A 27,073-nucleotide genomic window follows, 5' to 3' on the forward strand; every position below is an offset into this window, starting at 1 on the left:
TGGCTACCGAGAGCTAAAACCCTAATTTTTGCCAGAAACCCTAAAACCTGCAAACCCTAATTTCTGCCAGAAACCCTAATCTGCAGAAACGCTAATTTCTGGAAACCCTAACCCTACCTGCTGGCTGAAACCCTAAAGGTGGCTGAAACCCTAAATCTGGCGGCAGAAATGCCACATGGCAGCAGTACGGATTTCCGGATTTTACGGCACTGATTTTCAGCCTTCCAAGCGACGCAATTTGCTACTTTTTCTCTACGCATTGAGCATGAGAGAGAGGGAGAAATTCCATTGCTTTATTTTTAATGAAAACCCTAAAGAGGGTTTGAGAGAGAAACAGATTCTGCTTTATTGTCAAAGCTTTTGGGGCTCTGCTTTTGGGCATCCCTTGTAAACTTTATATAAGTGGTTTAGGGCTCACTCTGCAGAGCGTCTGGACGCAGAGTCTAAGAGTGAAACCCTAACCGCTCTCTTGTACTTTGACATTGATTAATACATAAAGAAATACCGAAAGGGGCGCCAATCTTTGGGGCCAATATCTTTAGGTACAGAACTCCACCGGGCCAGTGCAAATCTATTGTGAACTGAGAATTGTTTTGAAGTGGTTATTTGGTGCTATCGTGATTGATTCTTGACCTTGTTATTTGGTGCTGTCGTGATTGATTCTTGACTTCAAGTGTCCAAGTCTGTTACAACCCCACTGTGTACTTCTCAATCTGACCTACAAAAGTAATGTCCCTTAAGGAAGATACTAGTAGATAAGCGTTCCAAAATCTTTGGTTAGAGGTTGCAAGAGTGTCGGAAGGATACATCCAGAGGCCAAACCGAGCTGAAAGTATGTCTATCTCAAAGGTATCATTAAGAAGGCTCAAATAGAAGGCAAGTTTAAAGTCGACCCAAGATTTGGGACTTGTAGGTTTCTTGGTTAGGACAGCCCACCATGTCAAAGCAATATCCTTGAGAAAGAGGTGACCCTGCAACTTGGATTCTTCGGAAAAATTCCCATTGCTGAACAGGACGTCACATTGTTGTAGAAACTAAAGGGCATTATGAGAATCTTGTACGCCTGAGAAGGTAAAAAATTTAAATGTAGCACCTCCATCCTTGAAGGGTATTGGACCAAAGTCCGCGGTTGGAGGTGCTGAGTAATAATAGTGATGATGGCCCATCACTAGAGTAAGCAGATGGACGAGGAGCAGTCGGTGGTGGGGCTGGAATATAGGGTGGAGTTGCTAAAGGTAACCAAAGTGGGTGTCTATAGCAACATGTGAACGCTCTCCAGAAGCCATCTGTTTGAAGATGCCTCCCAAAAATTGAAAGGCATCCCCAGAACTCTCACATGAAGAAGTAACGAGGGGATTAGGAGGAAGAGAAGAATGGATCCGAGAGGGTGGTTGGGGAACAAAGGGGCAACAGGAGGATTTAAAGAGCCCAAGTAGGTGTGCAAGGCCTCCAAATCAATACGATCTATTGGGTTCATCTTTTGTTGCTCAACCAGATGCACCAATTGTCGAACCACATACTGAGCATGTGTCTCCTCTGGTTGCTTCTATGGACTAGGTGGGATCCCACCTTTGACACTGTGACCTCCAGGTGTTTCGATCATGGTGTTTGAATCGTGCTTCTATTTGCAAAAGGCAATCAAACAGACTATTCTTTGATACCACTGTAATCACTTCCGGCAAGGGATCGAATGGAAACACAAAGATTATTGCAATCTACACACTTGGCAACACCTTAGCACCTCAAAACAGCTAGAATAATTGTAAAAGAGAGGGAAAGAGAACAAGAGAGAGAGAGAGAGAGAGAGAGAGAGAGAGAGAGATGCACATGAGACAAGCAGTGGCAGAGATCCACCCATTGATGGCACTCGCCAAAAGACTGGTGTCGCTCTCGGTATTTCTTTATTATTGCTTCAACAAGGTACAACTCTATGTGGCCGTCCTCTACTTCTTCGTGCGGTAGAAAGCCAAAGAGAGAGCCCACAGAACTTATTTAAGAGAGAGAGTGTGCGTGTGTGTCCTGCTTTATTTTGAGTTGGCCCCTCGGCCAGATTTTTGTAAGTTGATCGGGGATTAGGTTTTTAATCCTAACCCATTCTCGTTTTAGACTATTCAGTCGAACTTTCTAAGTTAGAATTTCTTCTTCTTCTAGGTTTTAAGCCCCTCAGCTAGGATCTGCAAAACTCAGTCAAGTTAGTCCAAGACCCGTAGGTCACTAAGATGTTCCTAATGCCACACAGATGATTACATATGCAAGTAAAGTGCATGAAAGAGAAGAGAGAAACTGATCATGGCATAGAGGATTCTAGCCACCTTTCTAGGGAGAGAAAGTCTGTGACTGGCCAAACAAATGCAGTGATCAAATGCATCTATGACCGCGACGCAAAAACCCTAATCCTAAAACCAATCACATACCACCTTCTAAAATCAACGCAATCGTCCTCAATTGCAAGATGTACTAGTGCAATGATGTCATTATGCATGAAAAAAATGACCTAGCTACAGACACCTTGATTGCGTCCAAAAACCTATCAATAGGCCAAATTAAAAACATCATACTCCCAATCAAATATGGAAAGTATGTCATGGGTGTACACCATTCCAATGCATATACAAATGACATTGGATCTCATTAGAGGGCAAGTGTCACAAACTGCTTATGTGTTATCCACTATAGACCCCGAATGTTAGGACTCTCTGATCCTAACCCTAGCCAACTGACAAATCCCAACCGAGGGGCCTAAACCCTAACAGAAGTAAGAGAAGAAGAAGTTTTACCAACTTACTAAAGCCGGCAGAATGGCCTAAAGACAAAGAGGGGTAGAATTAAAAATCCTAACCCAACCAAACTTACAAGAACTGCCGAGGGGCCTTAACCCTAAAATAAAGAAAAACTCACACACACACACAAAGAATTGCACAAAAGTTGATGACGTGGCATGTTGTACAGAATTCCATGAATTGCGTTGCATGCTGATGATGTGGCAGCATTGTACCAACAACCCTCTGGGCGCTAGCTTTTGGATCAAATGCTTTTAGACTTGCTACTTTTCATGTAACAGCTTTGTACAGGCCAAGGGCCTTTAAATATGTCTTGTGGTTCTCTCTGCGGCATGTTACCAGTGGGAGATGCAGAGCAAAGCCACAGAGTTGTACCTTGTGAAGCAATATAAGGAAATACCGAAAGGGGTGCCACCATTTGGGGCCATTGCAGCCTAGGAGTGGAGCTCCGCCACTCCATGTCTTGTATGGATTCTCTCTCTTCTTTTCAGTTTTGTGGTTTTAAGCGCTAAACGTCTGTTAAAGTTTGTTCTTTCAGTTGGCACGTGGTGTCGCCCCGTTACAACAAGTTCCCAGCTAATGTCTGGACGAGCCCTATGCATTGGCACAAAAGAATTTTGATTCTAATAACTTTGGAAAATTTAGGGTTTTTTGCATAATAATGATTTTAAAAGGTCTTGTTATTTGTGTGTAAATAATAGATAATAGGAGCGAGATACATGCATCTAAAAGCATTTGGGAGCAACGGCGGCTTAGGAATGAATCCGATAATTTTTCGATTGACGATAGGAACCATGAATTTTGTTTTGTTTTATGAAATTTGAATGAATTTATAATGATGAGGAATGATGAATGATGATTATGAATTTGACATGGTATGGTCATAACATGAGTATATGTTCGCTTTTTGTGACTCTCCACATACTTCGGATGAACGATCGCATCTAAAGAAGCATCCGTTGGGAACTTCCCCTCTGATGTGATCCAATGTCATTTGTATATGCATTGGAATGGTGTACACCAGTGACATACTTTCCATATTTGATTGGGACTATGATGTTTTAATTTAGTCCATTGACAGATTTTCGAACGCAATCGAGGTGTCTGTAGCTAGCTTATTCTCTTCATGCATAATGACATTATTGCACTGGTACACATACCTAACTCATAAATGTTGAAAGTCTGCACATTCTTCTATTCCTTTCTTTTTTTGGTTCATCCTGCAATCAAGGATGATTGCTTTTATTTTAGAAGGTGGTATGTGACGGGTTTTAGGGTTAGGGTTTTTGCATCGAGGTCATGAACGCATCTAATCACAGCGTTTGTTAGCCAGACACAGACTCTCTACCCCTAGAAAGGTGGGTCATGCCAATCTCTTTGTCAAAGCCAGAATTTTCTATGCCGTGATCAGTTCCTCTCTTCTCTTTCATGCAATGTACTTGCATATGTAATCATCTGTGTGGCACTAGGAACATCTCAGTGACCTTCGGGTCCAAGACTAACTTGATTGATTTTGCGAATCCTGGACGAGGGGCCTAAAACTAAAGAAGAGAAAAAAGAAGAAGAAATTCCAACTTAGAAAGTTAGGCTGAGTGGCCTAATACCAAAATGGGTTAGGTTTCTTAGGGTTAGGATTACAAATTCTTAACCCCCGACTAACTCACAAAACTCTAGTTGAGGGGCCGACTTAAAATAAAGCAACACACACACACATACACACACTCACTCTCAATTGCATAAGGGATGATGATGCGGCATGTTGTACGACCAGTCCGCAAATTGGAGAAAGGAATGATGATGTGGCATGTTTCACGAACAACCCTTTGGGCACATGATTTTGGACCTGGAGCTTTTAAAAGCCATGCTTTTCATGTGAGATGCTTTTGGTAGGCCAAGGGCCTTAAAATAAGTGTTGTAGGCTCTCTCTGGAATTCTACCGCATGGAGAAGCAGAGGAGGGCCACACAGAGTTGTACCTGGTTGAAGCAATAATAAAGAAATACCGAAAGGGGCACCAATCTTTGGGGCCACTACAGTCTGGAGGTGGAACTCCGCCACTACGTGTCTCGTGCGTGGATTCTCTCTCTCTCTCTTTCCCTCTCTTTTACAGTTATTCAAGTTGTTTTGAAGTGCTAAGTGTTGCCAAGTGTGTAGATTGCAATTATCTATGTGTTTCCATCCGAACCCTCGCCGAAAGTGATTACATGTGCATTCACCAATTCGGCTATGTCTCTGCGCTCTATGGGGGTAACCTTAGATTCCTACTTTGCTCTTTTTTCTCTATTTCCAGCTCTCTTTTGGCTGCACTCGACCAGAACTGCCCTCTACGAACCTTCTGCACGCTCTCGACTTTGCCCATTGCATACAAGCATGCTAAGATCCACGCTACAGCCGTGTTTTCAGCTATGTGTGGTTTGGCGCGGTCTTTGGCAGTTGGTGTGGGTTTGGTAAAGAATGGAATCGGTACTGTTGCTCTTTTTGGGATCCAGATTTGGTATCAACCTCCACAGTAATGTAGGGCTTGCAACAACTTCTTGGGCACCCATCTTTGGGTGATCTCGGGTGTCTTTGTTGTCCATTTGGTAGATTGGTTTTGCTACAGACATAACAGAGTAGTTGGTTGAAGTTCAAAATGGTGTTGGTGATTTTGGGGATACAGTGCTTGTGGCTTTGCAATGGAGCTTTGGATATGGATGCCACTCAGGAAGAGAGCTAGTTCTTGATGGACAATTGAGTGGTGGTGTAATGAAAACTGAAGAAGTGGCATGAATGGGCATTTCAGTGGTTTGCAGCGGTACTCTGATTAGCCCTTGGTTTGTGCTAAACAAGCTTGATTAGTCCCATTCAATGTTGCACCGGATAATGCGCAACCAAGATCGACTGAGTATCGCTGTCCGAGCACATTCTGTGGGTGATACTACATGGAAAATGCATGAGCTTGTGAACTGTTGGACTGTGAGATTAAGAGTGACTGTGCCCATGGTTGTGAGTGGGGTGTTGGCAAAGGGAAAGGCTTCGGGTTTAAACAAATCTTCTCTGCTATTGATCACATCTTCATGACAGCACCCTAATATAACTTACCATGTCCTGCACCTGCAGCCCAAGGGCCAATAGGCAAGCCTGCATCTGCCAACATCTACATGAAGTAAGATAACTGTGCTGATTCTGAGGCTCCAAATGCAAGACCAAAACTGAGAAACAAAAGTATGGGAGAGTAGCTGCTGTAACCAGTGCCTCAACCGGAGAGTCCAACGAGGAGGGTTCTGATGCCTCATAAGAATACCCCGCTCAATGCAAAGAGGACTTGAAGGAGACAGGCTCCACATCAGTCTGCTCAGACACATCCACTCACCAGGACCCATATCAATCACTCCGATAGGCTGCCAGTGGAGGTACCGATAAACCCAGAAGAGCCAGCCGTATGTGAAGACTGTGGTGACAAGTGTGAGCAATCAAAAAATCAAGGGTCCCCGACAAGTGACAACGGACTGCCAGCAAGGATCAAAGTAATCCCACCATCCCTGCATGTCAAGCTGTCCCCAAAGTGCAGCATGCCAACCAGAAGGAATAGCATCCTCAATCTCTAGGATGCGATCAATCTCTAGCATGCGGGCAGCAATCCCTTGGGATCCCATACTCACTGTCAATGAACTCCACATCTAGCAAAAGAGCCAATGTAATGTATCGTGCATGTCTTCCGACGAGTAAGCTATCAACAAAATATTCTATGCATACAGTAAAGGGGGATCTACACGCTGCCGAAATGTGCTCCTCTGTTCCTCTTCTGCCCGGACTTATCAGTGTATAGGCCAGTCAGCATGTGTGTGTGTGTGTGTGTGTGTGTGTGTGTGTGTGTGTGTGTGTGTGTGTGTGTGTGAACAGTTTTTTAAGCACTTGCATCATTCAAGGGTTTCCAAACTATTAAGCAGGTTATGCTCCGACCACGAGCCTGGACAGCCTCAAAACGTGAGCTTGTGGATGCCCTCGTTTCCCATTTTAGAAATGTTTTTGCCGCTCCCCCCAGGGCATCTGCTGAAGTTCTTCATGCACACCAACTTTTGTTATCTACAGTGCATTCAATTATCTTGCCTCAAGATGCTTTAGCCATGGAGGTGGATTTTATAGAAAATGAATTGCACTCAGCATGCTTGCTCTCAGACGATGGCATTCGCCTGGTTGGGATGGGCTCACTGTGGAATTTTTTATCTCCTTTTGGGAGCCTCTGAAAGAACCTTTATCCTACATGATGAATGCTACGTGGGCGAAACAGGATTTGCCAATATCTTGGAAAGAGAATTTGTTGAAGTTGTTGCCTAAACAAGCACTTTGTGAGCAGTACTCACATTGGCGGCCGATTACTCTTATACTGGTATATATAAAATCTTGGCCAAAATGATTGTGAACCGTATCAAAGAACCTCTTATGGCAGGTATCCATTCCGCGCAGAATGGCTTCATTACTCATAGCCAAATTTTGGATAATCTGGCTAATGTATTGATTGGGATGGAATATGCCAAGTATACCCAGCAGGATGTTCTCATAATGCAAGTAGACATTGAAAAAGCTTTTGATACGATACAATGGGATTTCATTGCCGCTACAATGCGGGCCCTTGGATTTGGTCCAAAGTTGGTCAATGTTGTATACTTCTTGTATGCTCACAGTACGTCTTCAGGCCTTCTTGATGGTGAGCTGATTGAACCTTGGCCTCTGGGATGCTCTAACAGACAGGGTTGCCCACTTAGCACTTTGTTGTATGCCATTGCCACTCACCCCTTGTTATTGCATTTGGATCACTTGACTTCGGTTGGCCGTCTTCACGGGCTGAAATTGAAAGCGCGAAGCAGAAGGTACCGGTAGGTGCACGTCGAGATGTAGTGCAAGATTGGGGCAAGAAGCAGGAGGCACAGAGCAGCAGAGAGCTAGCGCTAGAGATCGAAGCAGAGAGAGAGAGAGAGAGAGAGAGAGAGAGAGAGAGAGCTCACGTTTTTGGAAAAAACTCAATAAGTGAGATTTGGGTTTTCCCACTTTTATTATAAGTGACTTTAAAAAAAATGTGTTGAACCTATACAAAATATAAAAATGTACAAAAGGGGGTTATTTAGGCCTTTAACCCAAAAACCTCCCACTTAAAAGGCATAAATGACGCCTTTAAGTTAACCAACTCCCACCAGCTGTATGAAATGCTCATGTTGAGCCTTAGCAAGACTCTTGGTGAGAACATCTGTAGGTTATCTTGTGTATGTATCTTAGTCAAGGTGACTAGACCATCCTCCAATACCTGTCGTATGAAGTGGTACCGCACATCTATGTGTTTGGTACGCACATGAAACATGGCATTTTTGGCTAAATAGACAACACTCTGGCTATCACAACCCAACACGGGTGTATGAGCAGGCATGCCAAGTTCTTTTGCAAGTCTACTCAACCAAATGGCCTCCTTTGAAGCCTCTGTGGCTGAAATATATTCAGCCTCAATAGTACTCAATGCCAAAAAAAACTGCAACCTAGAACACCAAGAGACTACACCACCAGCAATGGCAAATACATATCCACTGATAGATTTCCTGGTATCCATGTCACCTGTCATGTCTACATCACAATATCTCTGCAACTTTAAGTCACTTTTTCCATAACAAATACACTTTGATTGTGTACCTTTCAAATATCTCAAAATGCATTTGACGACTTCCCAATGCGCTTTGCCAGGATTCGACATGTATCGACTAACAACTCCCACTGCATCAGCAATGTCGGGACGAGTGGCAATCATAGCATACATAAGAGAACCACAAGCTGATGCATTCCCTTCATTGCTTTCAATGCCACCTCATTCTTTGGGCAATCTGCCTTGCTAAGCTTAGTGTATGGAGATAAAGGTACTCCAAGAGGCTTAACATCAGCAATATTAAACATGTCAAGTACTTTTACAATGTACCTTTCTTGAGATAAAAACAACAATTTCAGCTTTCTATCTCTTTTAATACGCATGCCCAAAATATGCTCTGCATCACCCAAATCCTGCATAGCAAATGTTGAATTTAGCTTACATTTCAGAGCATCAAGACTAATCTTATGTTTCCCGGCAAGCAGCATGTCATCATCATAGAGAACACGAATGATGGAACTACCATCTTCATCCCTTTTCATATACAAACAATGATCTGCATGACTACGTTTAAAGCCTTGAGACAGCATAAAAGTGTCAAACTTCTTATACCACTGCGGTGATGATTGTCTCAAACCATACAGAGCTCTTTTCAGTTTGCATACAAGTTCCTCGCGTGTAGGAACTACAAATCCTTCAGGTTGTTTCATGTATATGTCCTCTTCAATGTCACCATGCAAAAACGTTATCTTTACATCCATTTGATTCAATTCCAAATCAAGCACCGCAACGAGAGCAAAAAGGACAAGTAAAGTTGTAAGCTTTACAATAGGAGAAAATTGAAAATCAATTCCTTCTTTTGGTGCATATCCTTTTGCAACCAATCTTGCCTTGTACTTGGGTTTTTCATCCACAATCTTAATCTTGTATACCCATTGTTAGGAAGAGCCTTTCTCCCTTTAGACAATGGCACAAGATCCCAAGTATCATTTGCATACAAGGATTTCATTTTCTCTTGCATTGCAAGCTCCCACTTACTACTTGACTCACATGACTTGGCCTCTTTATAAGTAAGAGGTTCACCCTCATCTGTCAACATTACATGATGCAAAGAGGGATTAAATATTTCAGGTTGCCTTCTCAAACGGGTTGACCTGCGTACCCAATGATCTACATTCTTAGGCAACGGTTCTACATCATAAGGCAACTCATTTTCAGCTCTATCATACAGCTGAAAATTATTTTCAGCCAATTCAGGTGGCTGTCCATCCTCATTAGGAGCATCAAATCATGTCCTACCTCTTCTGGCTCCAGGTTAACCGGGTGATTATCAATTTCAGCTTGCGGTAATGCATCATGAGGCTCTTTCTCAACATCAATGGGTGGCACGGAAGGCTGAAATCTGACTGTTTGCTTGTCAGCATCAGATTTTGTAGCATTCTTAAGCAATTTTCCTCATTGAACACTACACCTCGGCTGTGTATTACCTTTCTAAACTGTGGTAACCACACTCTATAGCCCATTTCACCTTCTTCCCCATAACCTAGGAAGACTCCTTTAATGGACTTCATATCAAGCTTTGTTCTCAAGTCATTGCGTACATGAACGAAAGCTTTGCAGCCAAATACTCTCAAATGATCATAAGAGGCACATATACCAGACCAAAGCTCCTCTGGAATGTCCATTTTTCAGCGTACTATTAAGAGAGCGATTGCAAATATGAACTGCAGTTTTCAATGCCTCTTCCCAAAACTCTTGGAAAAAATTAGCGGTGGACAACATGCAACTCACTCTCTCACATAAAGTACGATTATACCTCTCAGCCACACCATTAGAAGACGGATTATAAGGGGCTGTCAACTCCCTTTTAATCCCATTTTCATCACAAAAACGCTGAAATTCAGCAGATACATACTCTCCCCCATTATCAGATCTGCGACATTTAAGGTTAGTACTCTTTTGCGTAGTGACAAAAGCATGAAACTTCTTAAAAGCATTAAAAGTCTCACTCTTACTTTTCAACAAATACACCCATCCTTTCCTAGTACAGTCATCAATGAATATAACAAAATACAATGCACCACCAAAAGACTTAACAGGCATAGTGCATACATCGGAGTGAATCAGATCAAGAGGATAGCTTTGCGAGAGACACTAGAGTAATAAGAAGATTTCTTTTGCTTTCCATAAAGACAATCGTCACAAAAATTTAAGTTTTTGCCTTTTACATTAACCCTCTTTAGAGAGGAAAGCACGTCAATACCCTTTTGGCTCATATGGCCAAGTCTCTTATGCCACAATTCCGTGTGTGAAGCAACTTCAGCAACAGCAAGAAACTTGTCAGGCAAAGCTTTGCATCGAAGATAGTACAAAGTACCTCTTTTAGACCCTTTTGTAACAAGCATAGAGCCCTTGAGCAACTTCCATGAACCCCCAACAAAAATTGGTCGTATAACCATGTGCATCCAATTGGCCAACGGATAGTAGACTTTTCTTAATGCCTGGTACAAACCTGACATCATTCAACACAAGCTCTTGACCATTGTTAAGAGCCAAACGCATAGTACCCATTCCCTCAATATTGCAAGCAAAATTATCACCAAGGTACAACTTGCCATAATTGCCTGCAGCATATGTAGCAAAACACTCCAAAGATGGAGTCACACGGGATGAAGCACCAGAATCAACTATCCATGACTGGGATATACCTAGATGAATCCAGGATAAGCCCAGATTCACCCTTGAAGGAAAGTGTAAGGTATGGACCCATGGTAGTCACCCACAAGACAATATAACCATCAGCTCCATCATGCATAGCATTGACTAAATACCACAACATCCCCACTAACGTCATCAGTGCCCAATATTGGGTGTAGAACTAGGTACTAATATATGCTCCCCAACACAACACACACCACGCACACACACATGAGAATGCATCATCCCCACTAACGTCATCACTGCCCAATATTGGGTGTAGAACTAGGTACTAACATATGCTCCCCAACACAACACACACCACGCACACACACATGAGAATACATCAACACATAGTTCAACGTACTGAGTTTTTGTCATGACTGGGATAAGCCATCATTAGCACTAAGCAATGCACCAATGACATCTTTCTTTGAGATAAGCATGTCTTCTGCATTAGCTATCACCAAATCTGAGGGGCGTGAAACCGCAACCAGAATTTCCTCAACGTCTGACAACTCCTCAATGACCACACTAGAGGATACATTTGCATTCTCAACATCCCTAGAGGAATCACCTGCTGATTTTTTCCCTTTCTTCTCATCTTTCTTCGTCTTTTCTTGCATTTCCTTCTTCCTTTCCTTCTCTTTCTTGAAATACCTGCAATCGGGTTTCTTGTGACCCTTTCTGCCACATTGATAACAAGTGGCATCCTTATCCTTTGTCTTGCTCGTACTTCTATTTTGAAACCTATTGCCCGCATCACGCTTTTGAATTCTAAATCTTGCATTGTAGGCAGAACTGCCACCTTCACCACTAGACTTGCGTCTAATCTCTTCATTGAAAATAGACCCTCTCACACCATTATAAGTGAGGGTGGGATTGTTGCTCAAGGAGACAATCAAAGTTTCCCAAGTATCTGGCAATGTCATAAGCAAGAAAATGGCTTTCAGCTTATCATCGAATCGTTGAAGCCCATTGTCCTGCAATTGACTCAACACACCTGTAAAAGCACTCAAATGCTCAAAAGCTGACTTCAAGTCATCAAGCTGTATATTCGCCAACTTTCGCATCAAATGCACCTGGTTCACAGACGTAGTGTTTTCATAATTGGACTTTAGCTTTTGCCATATTGCATAAGCAAAGTCCAAACGCTTGATGTCCGTCAAAATGTCGTCATTGATAACCATTTTGATGTAGGCCATAGCCTTCTTATTCAACCTGGCCCACTCTTCGTCAGACAAACCTTACGCCTTATTCTGTTTCAATGCATCTTCACAATCCTTTAAGAAAAGGATACCTTACATGCCTTCTTGCCAAAGATCGAAGCCTTGACCATCAAACCGTTTGATTTTCATCAAACTTTTAGTGTCAGATGAGAAAGAGGAAGAAGCCATCTTTCAACCACAAGTGTGTATACAAGAGAGATGCAATAGGCTGAAAATTTCAGCAAATAGTAGCAACCACAAGAATTTGCATACAAAGAGCCACAGTTTCTTTACATGAAACAGTCAAAATCTGAAATTTAAGCTGAAATGTGCAATTTCAAGCACCAATACTCAGCTTTTCACTCAATTTGTCGCGACAAACATAAATACATGTGATCCCACACCTTTGGTACACCTGCGTATTGTTGTTTTGACATGTAAATCACCTGTTTTGACCTAAAAACAGCCTGTTTTGGCAGTTTAGGAGACCTTTTCGACCTCGGAAGCAAGGCGCTTCGCGATTGAAGTGAATTGAACGCGGGAGAGCAAATTTAACTCGCTGTCCAGCAAACTGCGCAGGGCTGTTTTGAAACCCTAGGGCTCTGATACCAGTTGAAAGCACAAAGCAGAAGGTACCAATAGGTGCGCGTCGCAATGTAGTGCAGGATTGGGGAAAGAAGGAGGCACAGAGCAACAGAGAGCTAGCGCTAGAGATCGAAGCAGGGGGAGAGAGAGAGAGAGAGAGAGAGAGAGAGAGAGAGAGAATCACGTTTTTGGGGAAAACTCAATAAGTGAGTTTTGGGTTTTCCCACTTTTATTATAAGTGGCTTTAAAAAAAATGTGTTCAGGTTCAATATGAACCTGAACAAAGTATAAAAATATACAAAAAGGGGTTATTTAGGCCTTCAACCCAACAGAAATTACCGAATGGGAAAGACTTTACAGGGCAGGCCTATGTTGATGATTCGTTGTTCATGCCCTGCAATAGCCAAGATGATGTGCGAGAGATTATCCAAGCATTGAATACATTTGGTCTTGCAGCAGGCCTTAGGGTTAACTTTCAGAAATCCAAACTCTTGCCTCTTGGTGTTTGTGACTGGCATCATCTTTTGTGGCCTAGTGAAATTTTTGATCCATATGTGGAGGTCAGACACTTAGGATATCCTATTGGTTGGCAAGTAACTAATACCAAGCACATCAATTGGGTCATGCAACAATTAAAGGTCAGATTGCACTAGTGGAAACTGTCTACATGGTCGTTACATATTCGACTTTGTATTGTCCAGAGTATCATAATGGCATATGTTCAGTTTTACTTGCCGGTGTTGCACTGGCCTCACTCTCGCCTCTCGTTGCTAATGTCTGATATTGTATTTCACTTGTGGCGCACTAGTTCTCCTATGAAAGGCCTCCGTTTGTTAGCAATGAAGAAACTTTGCACTCCAAAGCGTTGTCGGAGTCTGAATATTTTGGACCTTCGCCGCCAGGCATTGGCAAGGAAGGCTATGTTATTGCCTACTCTTGCATAGCAGTCTCAGCCATGGACAGTTATGGTTGTTGCTCTATGTCAGCATGTTACTACTCCCGCCTTTGGTTATTGGCAGACTTTGGTTATTGGCAGACTTCCCTTTGGGAGACTGTGTTTGACAAGATGGTCGGTCATATTCCTGGTTGCTTGATCACCTTTGGTCTGCTCTCTACTTGGAAAGTTGTTACGGATCATCTCTCTTGGCATGGCAGGTAGCAAGCAGATGGAATTCATTGCGTCGGAAAGCATTCACTAGAGTAGGGTGTTCTCTCTTGCTCTGGTTGATCGGTTGCCTCGCCAAGCTTACTTCCTCTCCGGCCGAGGCATACGCACGGTGGATGATGTGGTGGATTCATCTTAAAATCTGCTTACTTTTTCTCAGGCGGCGGCACGCTTTGGGTTGGACCTGCATTATCGTCAAATTTAGAGCCTGCTTCAGCATATGCTCACTGTTTTCCTCCCCATTCCGTCGTTGGCCAGTGGAAGTTGTATGGAAGATTGTAATTTATGGGACACTCCTATTGATGCGATTTCTGCCCGCAATATCTATGCTTCTCTTATGCACAACTCTGGGCTAGCTGATCACTGTAATGCGCTTCAGTCTTTACACAAATCTGATCAATGGTGGAGAAAGGCTCTTACTGCAATCTGGAAGTCCCACTTGCCTCTTAAGGACCGTCTGTTTCTATGGCGTCGTTTGTTGGGAGTTCTTCCAGTTGGAACTCTCCTTGCAGCGCGTCCCATCAGCTCCTCTCGTTGTGTTAGTTGCTCCGCTGGTAATGAGACTATGAGACTGTCAGACATCTCCTTTGGGATTGTCGTTGCACCAGGGCTTTCCTTGACCGTGTTTCTGCTTGTATGCACCTTCGATTTCCCTCTGCAGTTTTCAACAAACGATTCCAGATTTTTGGCACTCTTCCGACCTCCCTTCAACCATTTGCGATCTTCTTCACATGGGTCTGATTCTGGTCGCTATGGTCTTTGTGGCGCCAATGCAATTTTTGCATGTTCCACCGGCATGAGGCAAATCCTTTTCCCTCGTTCAAGATTTCGCTGAGGCAATCGTTACATTTGCCTTGATATTGGGGACACATCCCTGGAAATCTTGCAACTCTTCTATATTTACTTTTAGCGCTTTCACATCACAGAACACTTTTGTGTTCCTCCCTTTGTATCTGATCTTTTTGGTGGGTTTTCCTCGCTTTGAGGTTTCCCACTGGTAAATTAATCAAAACAGACTTACTATAAAAAAGAGTGTGTGTGTACGGCGCGTGCCCATGTGTGTGCGCATGCGCCTGGGTGTGCATGCATGTGAACAAAGAGAGAGAATTGAGACGGAAACACAGAAATCAACATCTACGAGAAGCCAAATTGGACAAGGAACATGGAATGGAGTACAAAAGAATGTGTCTCTGTACATTTATAAGGTTAGTGATGTATGTTTGGAATACTATACTACCAGAACAGACATAAAGAGACAAAAGTTACAACAGGGGAGTTAAGCAGTGCCAATAGCCAGTTCCACACATGACTCGTGACAGAAGTCCCCCCTCAAGAAAGGGAACACTAAATCAGTCTATATGGTGGCATTTATGATAACACAAGAGCCTCTTCCCCCACCCCCTTAAGAGGGGTGATAAACCCATAGGGTGGCCAGCCTATTATACAGAGCCAACCCTGGCCACTCCATATACAAGTCTTTAACTGTATCTGTAACATACTCTTGAAGCATACTATTTCCATGAATATGTCAACATTGAATGGAGAACATAATTATGAAATGCACACCCATCACCTAGACAAAAGCACACCTGTGTCCAGTTTTATAGCCAAATCGGTGATAAGAGAAACTTTGTAAGCAAACATTATTCCTTAAATGAATGTTCTTAAGGTATTCCAGAGCCATGTTCCCTTCAACATCACTCATCAAAAAGATAATCAAAGCTGACCAAACATTAAATTCAATGCTACAGAAAAGCCAGGGGTACTCTAAAAGACAGAAGATAAAGAAAGTACGCTATCGCATAATATAACCACAGCAAGTATCAAGGTCATTCGTAGTTATACCATGTCCAGTTCCTAAAAGAATTTCAGGAGCTAAATAATCAGGCGTTCCCACAGCAGAATGTTTCTGTCGTTTCTCTCTCAGTTGAGACTGCATAGAGCCTGTCTGCAACGTTCCAGTATCTCCATTTGGCAAAAGATTGCCAGAGGAGCACGGCCGCGATAAATCATCTGTGCTGTTTATCAGTCCAACTTTTGACAGGCCAAAATCTGTAAGCTGCACAAAAAACCTTTTTCTGCATAACTTGAAGGTGTGAAACTATAAGTTTACACATCTGAAGTTTACTTAAGTAGTACATGAGAAAAAGCTACGGTGACGCATCCAGCCATGCCAAAATAAAAATATCATTCATGAGAGCCAGAATAAATAAGGTAGCAATAAAGAAACATAGGGAGAACTTTAAAAATCTGGCGAGTACATGAGATTAATGGGTTCAATCATGCGCGTCAACTTGGAGGGAAAAAAAAGCTTCAACCTTTACACAAGATAAACTGAATTTTCTTTAAAAAGTCAACAAAGTCCTTCACCTTCAAATGCCCATCATGAGCAATCAACAGGTTGTCCGGCTTCAGATCTCTATGCACAACACCCAGTGAATGCAAATATTCTAATGCCAAAACCTGAGGCAACATCCAGTGTCAATGACCAACATGTTTCTGGGAGCAAACAGAATGACAAACACAAGTAGTACAGAAAAATGGAACGTACAAGCTCCGCAATATAAATCTGTGATATCGTCTCATCTAAACAACCCACATTCCGAAGCAATGAGTAGAGGTCTCCCCCGATCAGATACTCCATTACCAAATAGAGATTCTCACTACATGTAAATGAATAGAAAAAGCGCACCTGCAAGACAAACTTGAGGTCAACTGAAGAAATGGAAAGCTATTTTGGATTTAAAATTATTAGAGAGAGCAAACATGTAAGACCTGGTCAAGCAAGCTATCAACCAATTTATCCAAGGATCAAACATATACATGTACAAATAAATAGAAATGTGTGTGTGTGTGTGTGTGTGTGTGTGTGTGTGTGTTTGTGTGTGTGTGTGTGTGTGTACATACATATACCTGCCTAACTGAACAGCCAAGAGGTATATATTGCCCCCTTGGTGCATTGTTGTATGCTATTGCCACACACCCTTTGTTGATGCATCTTGATCATTTGACTTCCGCAGGTCGTCTTCATGGCTTGCCGTTACCATTGAGTCACAACTTCATTGGGCATGCTTATGCCGACGACTCGTTGTTTATGCCTCGCAATTGCCAGGCCAATGCTCAAGTGATTATGGACGCTTTGGAGCTGTATGGGCTTGCGGCTGGTCTTAGAGTTAATATCCGCAATCTAACCTTCTACCATTGAATCCTTGTGATTGCCATGATCTGTTGTAGCCAGGAGAGATTGTTCCTCTGAATGTGATTGCCAGGCGTTTGGGCTATCTAATTGGATGGAATGTCACTCACATTCAAAAAGTGGGTTATGCAGCGCTTGAATGTTAAGTTGCATTACTGGAGATTATCCACATGGCCATATTACTGGAGATTATCCACATGGCCATCGCATGTTCGCTTGCGAATTGTTCAAAGTATCTTGATGGCTTATGTTCAGTTCTATTTGCCATTGTTGCATTGACCTTCGGCATTGTCTCACTTCTCTTATGTCATTGATTTTGTCTCATTTGTGGCGAACTCATGCTCACAAAAAAGGACTGCATTTGATGTCGATGGGGAAATTTTGCAATCCCAAGCGCTTTGGCGGTCTCAATATCTTGGACTTGCGCCAGCATGTTCTTGCTAGGAAAGCTATGTTGTTGCCTACTCTTGTGCGACAAACTCAGCCTTGGGCTCTTACGCTTGCCTGCTTGTGTCGGCATGTTGTTACTTCCTCCTTTGGTTTGGAAGGTCGTGTTTGGCAAGATGGGAGGACACATTCTTGGATGTCTTGTTACTTCCATATTGATTTCTGCTTGGAAAGATGTTACAATTCATTTATCATGGCATGGTCGACAACAGTGGAAAGGGAATTCGCTTCGCGATTGGAGAGTCTTCATTATAGTCGGGCATTCTGTCACAAGGCGGGCACCACGTGCCAATAGAAAAGAACACACCAAACAAACTTTTAGCACTTCAATAAAAACTGAAACTGAAAGAGAGAGCACACGCGACACAGAGTGGCGGAATTCCACCCCCAGAGAGTATTGGCCCCAAACATTGGCGCCCAGAGAACGAGCCCTGGCCTCATATTTAATGGCCCTTGGCCTAAAAAGCAGTTACAATGAAAAGCTTCAAACTCAAAAGCAACTGGCCCAAAAGCTGGCGCTGAAAATCAGCCAACGTAAATCACAGAAATTAGTACAGGCTGCCACGTCAGCACAGTCAACGTGAAACACAGAAATCCGTACAGTTTCGCCACGTCAACAGTCAACGAAAAATCCGGAATTCCGTACAAGATGCCACGTCATCAATTTTCCACGCTATCTTTTCTATTGTGAGGGTCCAACTTTATTTTAATGCCTTTATGTCACCTGGGCCCCATCGAACGAGGTCCCATAAGTTGGTGGGAACTTCAACTTCTTCTTCTTCTTAGGGTTTAGGCCCCTCGGCCGGGACCTGCAAGTTGGCTCAAGTCTTCAGTGGCTTGACACATCAGTAGCTTGTGACATCCCCCTGTCATGAAAGAGAGTAATCGTCAGTGATTACCGTATATCTGCAAAACAACTCTAAGTTAGCTTAAAAAAATTCCGAGGGACAATCAATTTGCTCTTTTTTTTTTTTGTTAAGGAGTTGGCTTCTCCTTTCAGCTCTTTTGTTAAGGAGTTGGCTTCTCCTTCCGTCCCGATCAGAACTCTTGATATTCCGGCGTAGTAAAATTAGCCATCACACCCAGACCGCACTGATCTTCCACATATGTCTTGATGCACTAAAATTATATACCCGTGCAATCTCATCCAATTAGGAATATTCAGTAGTTGGCACATCACAATGCAACACAAATCCTCACATATGCATGTTACAGAACATAGAAACATAAAGTCGCCGATGAACACTTCCCCCCGCAAATACCATCCAAGTTCGGGCCATGAGCTATTCAACGACTCCCTCATCACTCCTCCCGCAGATAACTTAAAAAGGTCCAGGCCATGAGATATAGAGGCTTTTTACAACCAAACGGCCCCCAGACCACAGCCTGCATCATTTGGAGGTGCTGAGAGTAACCACTGCTCAGACTTCTTAACACTCAAGAAAGACACAAGAAGGCAACAGATCGACACCGTCGCGATTTGCAATTAAAGGAAGACGATTGGGTGCTCTAAAGGCAAGCCTGAGAAAGAAAAAGGGAAAGGAGCGGCTTTTTCCAAAGCTTAGAATGAGATACTATGGACTTTTCCAGATAAAAGAAAAGATAAATGATGTCTCCTTAAGATTGAAGCTCCCCGATACTTGCAGAATTCATAATGCTTTTCATCTGAGTCTCTTGAAGCCTTTTAAAGGCCGATGATGGGGAGCCAGATGAGCAACCTGAATTGGAGGAAAGCGAGGAGATACTCGTTCCAGAACAGATATTGGCACATAAAGATCGAAAGATTAAAGGTAAAGTGATTAGGCGGTTCTTGGTTAAATTCAAGAACTATCCTGCATTGGATACGAAGTGGATGGAGGAGAAGGACCTAGCAGATACTCCTCAGATTGTAGACCTTAACCTTGAAGCATTCGATTTAGCATAGTCTACTCCAATAGAACCCCGATTTCAGTATGGGCGAATCTAGTGCAGCGGGTTTGCACAAGAGGGGAGTCACTCCGCTCTTTTGTCAACAGATTGCCCCGATTTTTGGAGATATAGTCACTATTGTCCCTTCGGGTTTCAGGGATACTGTTGAGCTGACAGTATTCTGTTGTATGACTTTATGAATTGGAATTCCCGAAAATGAATATGGTATTGATTGACTTGTACTTGACTTGTTTGAGTGCAGGAACTGATAGACGAAATGACTACAGCATTTCGGTCTCATAAATCTCTATAGACATGATTGCAATATGAATTAGTTAATAGGGCATCTGTGAGGTCCCGACTGGATCTAGATGCGATTGCTAAATAAGTTGCCGACTAATCATGGTTTGAGATTTGGAATGATTTTGAATGTGATTTGTCATGTGATGTCCCGTGATGTCAAGTGATGTCCTGTGATGTGACTATCGATTGTCGATTGGTACATGTGCTAGATGTGTTGTTCCTAGTGCGTTGGTACTAACAGTCAGTGTTTGGTAAGACACTTTATGGCCTCTGTCTGTTTTGCAGGCGTAATCGAGGGCAATTACAATGCTTTCAAGAGGGGGGTATGTCACAAACTGGTGACGTGGTAGCAGACCCCGGACAAGCACACTGCTAACGTGGCAACAGTCTCCGTAAAGCGCGTCGACACGCTGACGTGGCAGGTTGTACGGATTGCCGTACAAAATCTCCGCAAATTGTAGCGCAAAAAGCAGACTGCACGGATTTGCCTTGGCTGAATTCGCTCGGTGATTTTAGCAGTGCGTTTGGGCCTATTGCTTTTGAATTAAAAGCTTTTAAACTACTATTTTTGGGGCTCTGCTTTTGGGCATCCCTTGTACCAATAAATAAGTGGGCTAGGCCTCACTTCTCACAGCATCTGGACGTAGAGTATGAGAGTGAGCACCTACCCACTCTCTTGTACTTTGAGCACAGATTAATACAAAAAGAAATATCGAAAGGGGCACCAGTCTTTGGGGCCAATATCTCTAGGCACAGAACTACGCCGGGCCATGTCGGCTTAATTGTGAAGTGTGAATTGTTTTGAAGTGAATCTCTGCTGTGTCGTGGTAGAATCTTGACTTGGGGTGTCCAATTTTGTTACACACGTGAGCATACATCAACATAAAGTTGAGCGTACTGAGTTTCTGTCATGACTCAAGGGATCAAGGGCAGACTCAACCACGATGAAGCCTATCACTAAAAGAAGCATTAAATCGAAAAAATTAGCACAAAAATGAGGTAGTTGATAGGGCATATACACCACAAAAGATAGAAAGAATTAGCAAAATATCAACTGGTCGTAACTCGGACGAAAACTTCACAATGTGAAGGCTGCATGTCCGCTATACGACTAAAAAATATACCTAGATGAATCCAGGATAAGCCGAGATTCACCCTTCGAGGAAAGTGTAAGGTATAGACCCATGGTAGTCACCCACAAGACAATATAACCATCAGCTCCATCATGCAAAGTATTGACCTTTTGGTCTCATAGGTCATTTAGGCCTTTTGAAGACGTTAATATTTCGTTTCATCTCTCTCTCTCTCTCTCTCTCTCTCTCTCTCTCTCTCTCTCTCTCTCTCTCTCTCTCTCTCTCTCTCTCTCTCTCTCTCTCTCTCTCTCTCAGTCAGAAGAAGAAGAAGAAGAGAGCGACTCTTAAAGAAGACGGGCATCTTTCTTGGAGATGACCTCACCCTCTCGCAGATTGCTCATATGCAAGAAGTAATGCCGGAAATAAGAGCAGCAAGGGAAAAGGGGAAGATTGCTTTTTACAGGGATGGAAAGGTGGTGATATTGGAACGACGCCCCGCATGACCGTGCGAGACCTATGGGACCACACTAAAGATGGCAACATGGAATTGTAACGGGTCACTCCGTCTTGATGTTGGGGCCTTTGAGGATAGCTTCACGGAGAGAGACATCATTTTCTACTCTAAGACGCATCAAGCACCGGGACAATCCATGCCACAGGTGAGCGGATATAGATGGGAGACCGCCTACAGACAGGAGACCAAATCGAAGCATCGAGGACAGGGCTAAGGGGGAGTGGCAGTTCTGTTCAGGGAGGAACTATAGCCAATGATATATATAGCACGCAAGGATGAACAGGCTAGGTACATGTGGGTGAGGCTCAGGGCAGAGACGGCGGGCAAATACCTCTACATTGCTATTTGTTACTTTCCTCCTAGTGCGTCAATATATGCATCACTTAAGAGGACAATCCCCCTTTGCTATTTTGGATAATGACATATGGAGTTTTCCAAGGATGGCGACATTATCATACTAGGGGATTTCAATGCTAGGACTGCCCACCACCAAACAATATTTTATGATACTTCCGAAGAGATGCTCAGGGAGCTGGACGTCACAGAGATGGGTCTATCCAGACTATCACAAGATGAGGAATACACTGAATATAGCAAATACTTGATAGATATGGGAACCACACACAGATTGGCCATTGTGAATGGCCTACAAAGATTTTCGACAGCTGGAGGTTTTACTTGCTTTCCACACTGACATGGTGCCAGCACAGTGGATTATGTTGTGGCCCAGCCAGGTCTCATTCCATTCTTTCAGGATTTCATGGTGGGCACTAGGCCAGTTGGAGTAGCAGTTGATCATGCTATCGTGTCTTTCACCCTGACCTTTCAGTTCAGCACAGCTCCAATAGGAGAGGTCCCCACACACACTCGGTATACCTTCATGAGGGAGACGGATTCTGTGTATATGGATGAGATATACAGGCAGCTATGCACCCAGGAGCCGGGACGGCCACTAGATGAACTCACTCAGATATTGACAGAGACGCTCCATGATGCAGCATCAGAGGCATACCCCCACAGCCAGCCCACACGAAGACGATCTGGGAACGTGCCCCAGAACAGTTGGTATGATGAGGAGTGCAGAGAGACGAGGATCAAACTACAGAGGGGAGTGCTCACGGGTATTACCACACATAGACAATCACGGATTATCTTTCGCCACCTAGTGCGACGAAAGAAAAGGGCCTATCTATCTCAGCTAGAGCGGGATCTATATCAGCTATTTATAAGTCAGGACTCAGGCGAAGCATGGAGGCTGTTCCACGAGCATTCACCACCGCCCGCGGTCACCTCCACTGAGACATGGGGAGAATATGCCACATCTCTCTACACAGCATCAGGGCAACCACCTCTACCGGACCCACTAGAGACATGCCTAGAGACATGTTCTTTCTTTACTGCCGAGAGGGTAAGGAAAGCCATTGACAGGATGAAGACAAGGAGAGCGCATGATCATGATGGTCTGGTAGCAGAGCACTTCATCCATGCCAGGGATATGCTTGCAGAGCTCTTGGCTATGATGTTTAATCGAGCCATGTATGAAGGCTTCCCAGAGACCTGGAGTATGTCTACGATTGTGCCTATTTTCAAGTCAGGAGATCCCATGATTCCCGCGAATTATCGCACCATCATGGTTGGCCACACATTAGCTAGGTTGTATGCATCCGTTCTTGAGCAGGAGCTGAGTAGATGGGCAGAGCGAGAGGGAATAAGAGCACCAGGGCAAGCAGGTTTCAGGAGAGGTTTCTCCACTCTTGACCAGGTTCTGACACTCAGAGCTATTATTGAGGAGGGTAGACACCATGGCAAGAGAATCTATTGTAGCTTTGTGGATTTCCGCAAAGCTTTTGACACAGTGCCGAGAGCCAGACTTATACACAGACTACAGGACATGGGTGTGCCTACAAAGCTGATATGGGGTATTCTGGCTCTATACAGAACAGTGATGGGGAGGGTACGCACCACTGAGGGAATGTCTGACATGGTCCACTCCACTATTGGAGTAAAGCAGGGATGCCCACTATCCCCGACTCTTTTTGGGATGTATGTGGATGAGTTTTCAAACTATGTAGAGCGGCAGGGGGACAGGGGGGCTCAGCTAGCAGGGACATGGATTCCGCTGTTACTATATGTTGATGATATTGTGCTGATTTCAGACTCCCCAGAGGGGATGCAGCGTCATTTGGATGCTCTGCATACATTTGCTCGTGACAGTGGATTGTCGGTCAATCTGGGGGAAACCAAGGTTATGGTGTTCAACACCACACCACAGTGGGTCAGAAGGTCGGCACCCACATTTATGTATGGCCAGGAGACTGTGGAGTACACAGATGCATATACCTATCTTGGGGTAGTATTCGGTGGACCGGTATTTTCACTAAGGAGAGCATCAGAGACTAGACTAACGAGAGCATATGCAGCTTTGGGAGGACTGGAGAGGATGTCTTCGCAGGTTCAGTTTCAGGAACCGCGAACAAAGCTTTGGCTCTTTGACACTCTAGTGACTCCAGCTATGCTCTATGGAGTTCAGGTATGGGAACCCTCAGTAGACCACCATGGGAGATTTGGCAACACAGATGGATGGAGATGTATGGAGAGGCCTCTGGTCTCTATGATCGCTCGGATGATGCGGGCTAACTTCTAAGGCCTCAGTACCACATGAGATTATCCGAGCCGAGCTAGCCGCCCCCCCCCCTCGTGGTGGAGGCATTGACGAGATCAGTTTCCTTTATGCACGGTCTATGGGATCTCCCCAGAGACAGATACGCTCAACTTTTCCCTGGAGTCATCTCGACAACTAGCTCTACAAGGCGATACAGCATGTTGGTATGGACAGATGGCATCATGGTTCTAGTCGCATGGTCTCAACATGGATAGATTACCTCCGCTTCAATACTCCTTGGACGCACCCTCCTTGTCCCTCACACAGACAGAGATCACCAGGCTCATACGTGAGGATCTGATCCAGCTAAATACCAGGAGCACATGGATACAACCGACACAGGAGTTGGGCACGAAGATGGCCTTCTACAGAGAGCATCTTCTCCAACTCATGGAGGACGGCTTTGTGACTAGGCCACCATACATGGATACACACTTATCTCATGGGATAAGATGCGCTATTGGACAGATACGCACATCCTCACATCAACTCCAGATCGAGACTGGCCGATTTCGAGGGGTGCCGACAGGAGCCAGGATATGTCACCTATGTAACTAAGAGCCAGAGACAGAGCTGCACTACACATGCCACTGCCCGGCATACTATGAGATACGCGAACGCTTCCACTACCTGTTCAGAGAAGGGTTTGGACCTTTTTCTAGAGTCATGAGATATAAGGATCAAAAGTGTCTCGGATTGTTCCTGCTAGAGCTGCGCAGACTTAGGGAGAGCTTGCTGAGGACATCAGGGGAAAGACACTCTCAGAGACGAATCACAGAGTTCTTTACACCAAACAGAGGAGAGCAAACGGAGCAGTCATTACAACCTACTCATACTAGAGGTACACTGCTTAACAAAGCCACTGAACTTGGCAGATCCAGACGTCCACGACCTCGGGGGGTCTCCCACTACCGACGAAGGTTGCAACAAAAGATACAGATCACTCTAGCTCGACATGCAAGACACCCAACCAGCGTTCTGACCATGGAAGAGGTCGATGAGATCCGACAACGACCGATGAGAGATTTCATCTGAACCCACAAACCCCCCCTCCCCCCCCCCCCCCCCCCCCCCCCCCCCCGCCCCCGATTCCCTCCCCCTTATTTCCTTTCCTTTCTCCTTAGTGTTTTAGTGTTAGTTCTCTGTAACTTGGTAACTTTGTAACTTTGTAATTTCCGTACTCAGACATGGTATCAGATTCACCAATTGTAACTTTTTGGTCTCATAGGTCATTTTGGCCTTTTGAAGACGTTAATATAACATTTCATTTCATCATCTCTCTCTCTCTCTCTCTCTCTCTCTCTCTCTCTCTCTCTCTCTCTCTCTCTCTCTCTCTCTCTCTCTCTCTGTGCCCCTGCTCCCGCTCGCTGTCCACCTGCAGCCCCCGCGCCTGCTCGCTGCCCTGCACCCCCGCGCCTGCTCGCACTCCGCCTGCAGCCCCTGCGCCGGCTCGCTGCCCTGCATCCCCTCGTCTGCTCGCGCGCACTGCCTTGCTCCCGCTCCCGCTCTCTCTCCCCCCCCTGCGCTGCCCCGCCCCCCCTCGCGCTGCCTCTGCAAACCCCCCCCCCCTCACACTCCGCCTGCAAGACGCCCAACCAGCGTTCTGACCATGGAAGAGGTCGATGAGATCCGACACCGACCGATGAGAGATTTCATCTGAACCCACAAACCCCCCCTCCCCCCCACGGCCCCCGATTCCCTCCCCCTTATTTCCTTTCCTTTCTCCTTAGTGTTTTAGTGTTAGTTCTCTGTAACTTGGTAACTTTGTAACTTTGTAATTTCCGTACTCAGACATGGTATCAGATTCACCAATTGTAACTTTTTGGTCTCATAGGTCATTTTGGCCTTTTGAAGACGTTAATATAACATTTCATTTCATCATCATCTCTCTCTCTCTCTCTCTCTCTCTCTCTCTCTCTCTCTCTCTCTCTCTCTCTCTCTCTCTCTCTCTCTCTCTCTCTCTCTCTCTCTCTGCCCCTGCTCCCGCTCGCTGTCCGCTTGCAGCCCCCGCGCCTGCTCGCCTTGCACCCCCGCGCATGCTCGCGCTCCGCCTGCAGCCCCTGCGCCGGCTCGCTGCCCTGCATCCCCTCGCCTGCTCGCGCGCACTGCCTTGCTCCCGCTCCCGCTCTCTCTCTCCCCCTGCGTTGCCCCGCCCCCCCTCGCGCTGCGTCTGCAAAACCCCCCCCCCCCCCCCCCCCCGCCCCCTCACGCTCCGCCTGCAGCAGCACCCGCCTATAGTTGCTGTTTCACAGGCCGACCCACACACTGTTACGCACACACCTAATCGAGCATTCCGAAGAGCCCGGCGGGAAATTGAAAACAAACAGAGAGCGCAATATTCGGAATTTTACAGGGAATTACAGGAAACTCAAAACTGCAGACCTCGTTTCTGACGGCGACCAAGCATGAGGAAGCAGAATGATAAACCCGATCCTTTAGAGGATGCAGTTCAAAAATGCAAAGAAGAAATGACAGAAACTATTAACAAGATCAACCGCAACCTGCTAGGCACAATAAAAATGCTCGAAGATCGTGTGTTTGCCCAAGAAAGCAAGATCACTGCAATGGGAGATCGTATGACGGCCCAAGACGAAGAGATTGCGTCACTCAAGAAGGCGCTCGCAGAGGCACAATCACAAAACACACTTGAAGAGGGAGAACTGCAACCCTCAGTAATAGAAGAACTAAACTCAATCAAAGAGCAAGTGCGAGCCATCAAAGAGGGGGAAGAGCAGCACAAAGAGATGACGACTTCCTGGGTGGACGTTATTACAAAGACTCAGCAGAAGGCAGATGAAGCCCAGAAATGGCTTGAGGTGGCCAGGAAAGGGAAAAGCAAGAAAACAACGTCGACACCCACCATTATCAACTTGACCCTAGAAGAGGAGCAAAGACGACGTGTGCGCTCTCTATATGTGAGAATTTGCG

The 27,073-nt window shown here is 44.7% G+C and overlaps 1 protein-coding gene across 3 annotated transcripts in view; it reads right to left on the reverse strand.

Annotated features, from left to right (window-relative positions):
- LOC147455031 (putative serine/threonine protein kinase IRE) overlaps window positions 1-27,073 on the reverse strand; it is an 87,501-nt gene that overhangs the window by 41,816 nt on the left and 18,612 nt on the right. For 2 of the 3 annotated variants that reach the window (XR_015188726.1, XM_086516897.1), the window contains exons 8-10: window positions 16,594-16,734; window positions 16,413-16,505; window positions 15,888-16,101 (exon numbers count right to left, since the gene is read on the reverse strand). Coding sequence is in view for 1 of the 3 variants with exons in the window: in XM_086516897.1 (XP_086373023.1) it covers window positions 15,888-16,101; window positions 16,413-16,505; window positions 16,594-16,734 (448 nt within the window). In the remaining 2 variants the exon portion in view is untranslated. The remainder of the gene's footprint in view (window positions 1-15,887; window positions 16,102-16,412; window positions 16,506-16,593; window positions 16,735-27,073) is intronic. The other variant, XR_015188727.1, reaches the window with a different exon arrangement.

This window comes from Adiantum capillus-veneris, chromosome 7, assembly GCF_014529385.1.
Source record: "Adiantum capillus-veneris isolate H3 chromosome 7, ASM1452938v2, whole genome shotgun sequence".
In the NCBI taxonomy this organism is placed as follows: domain Eukaryota; kingdom Viridiplantae; phylum Streptophyta; class Polypodiopsida; order Polypodiales; family Pteridaceae; genus Adiantum; species Adiantum capillus-veneris.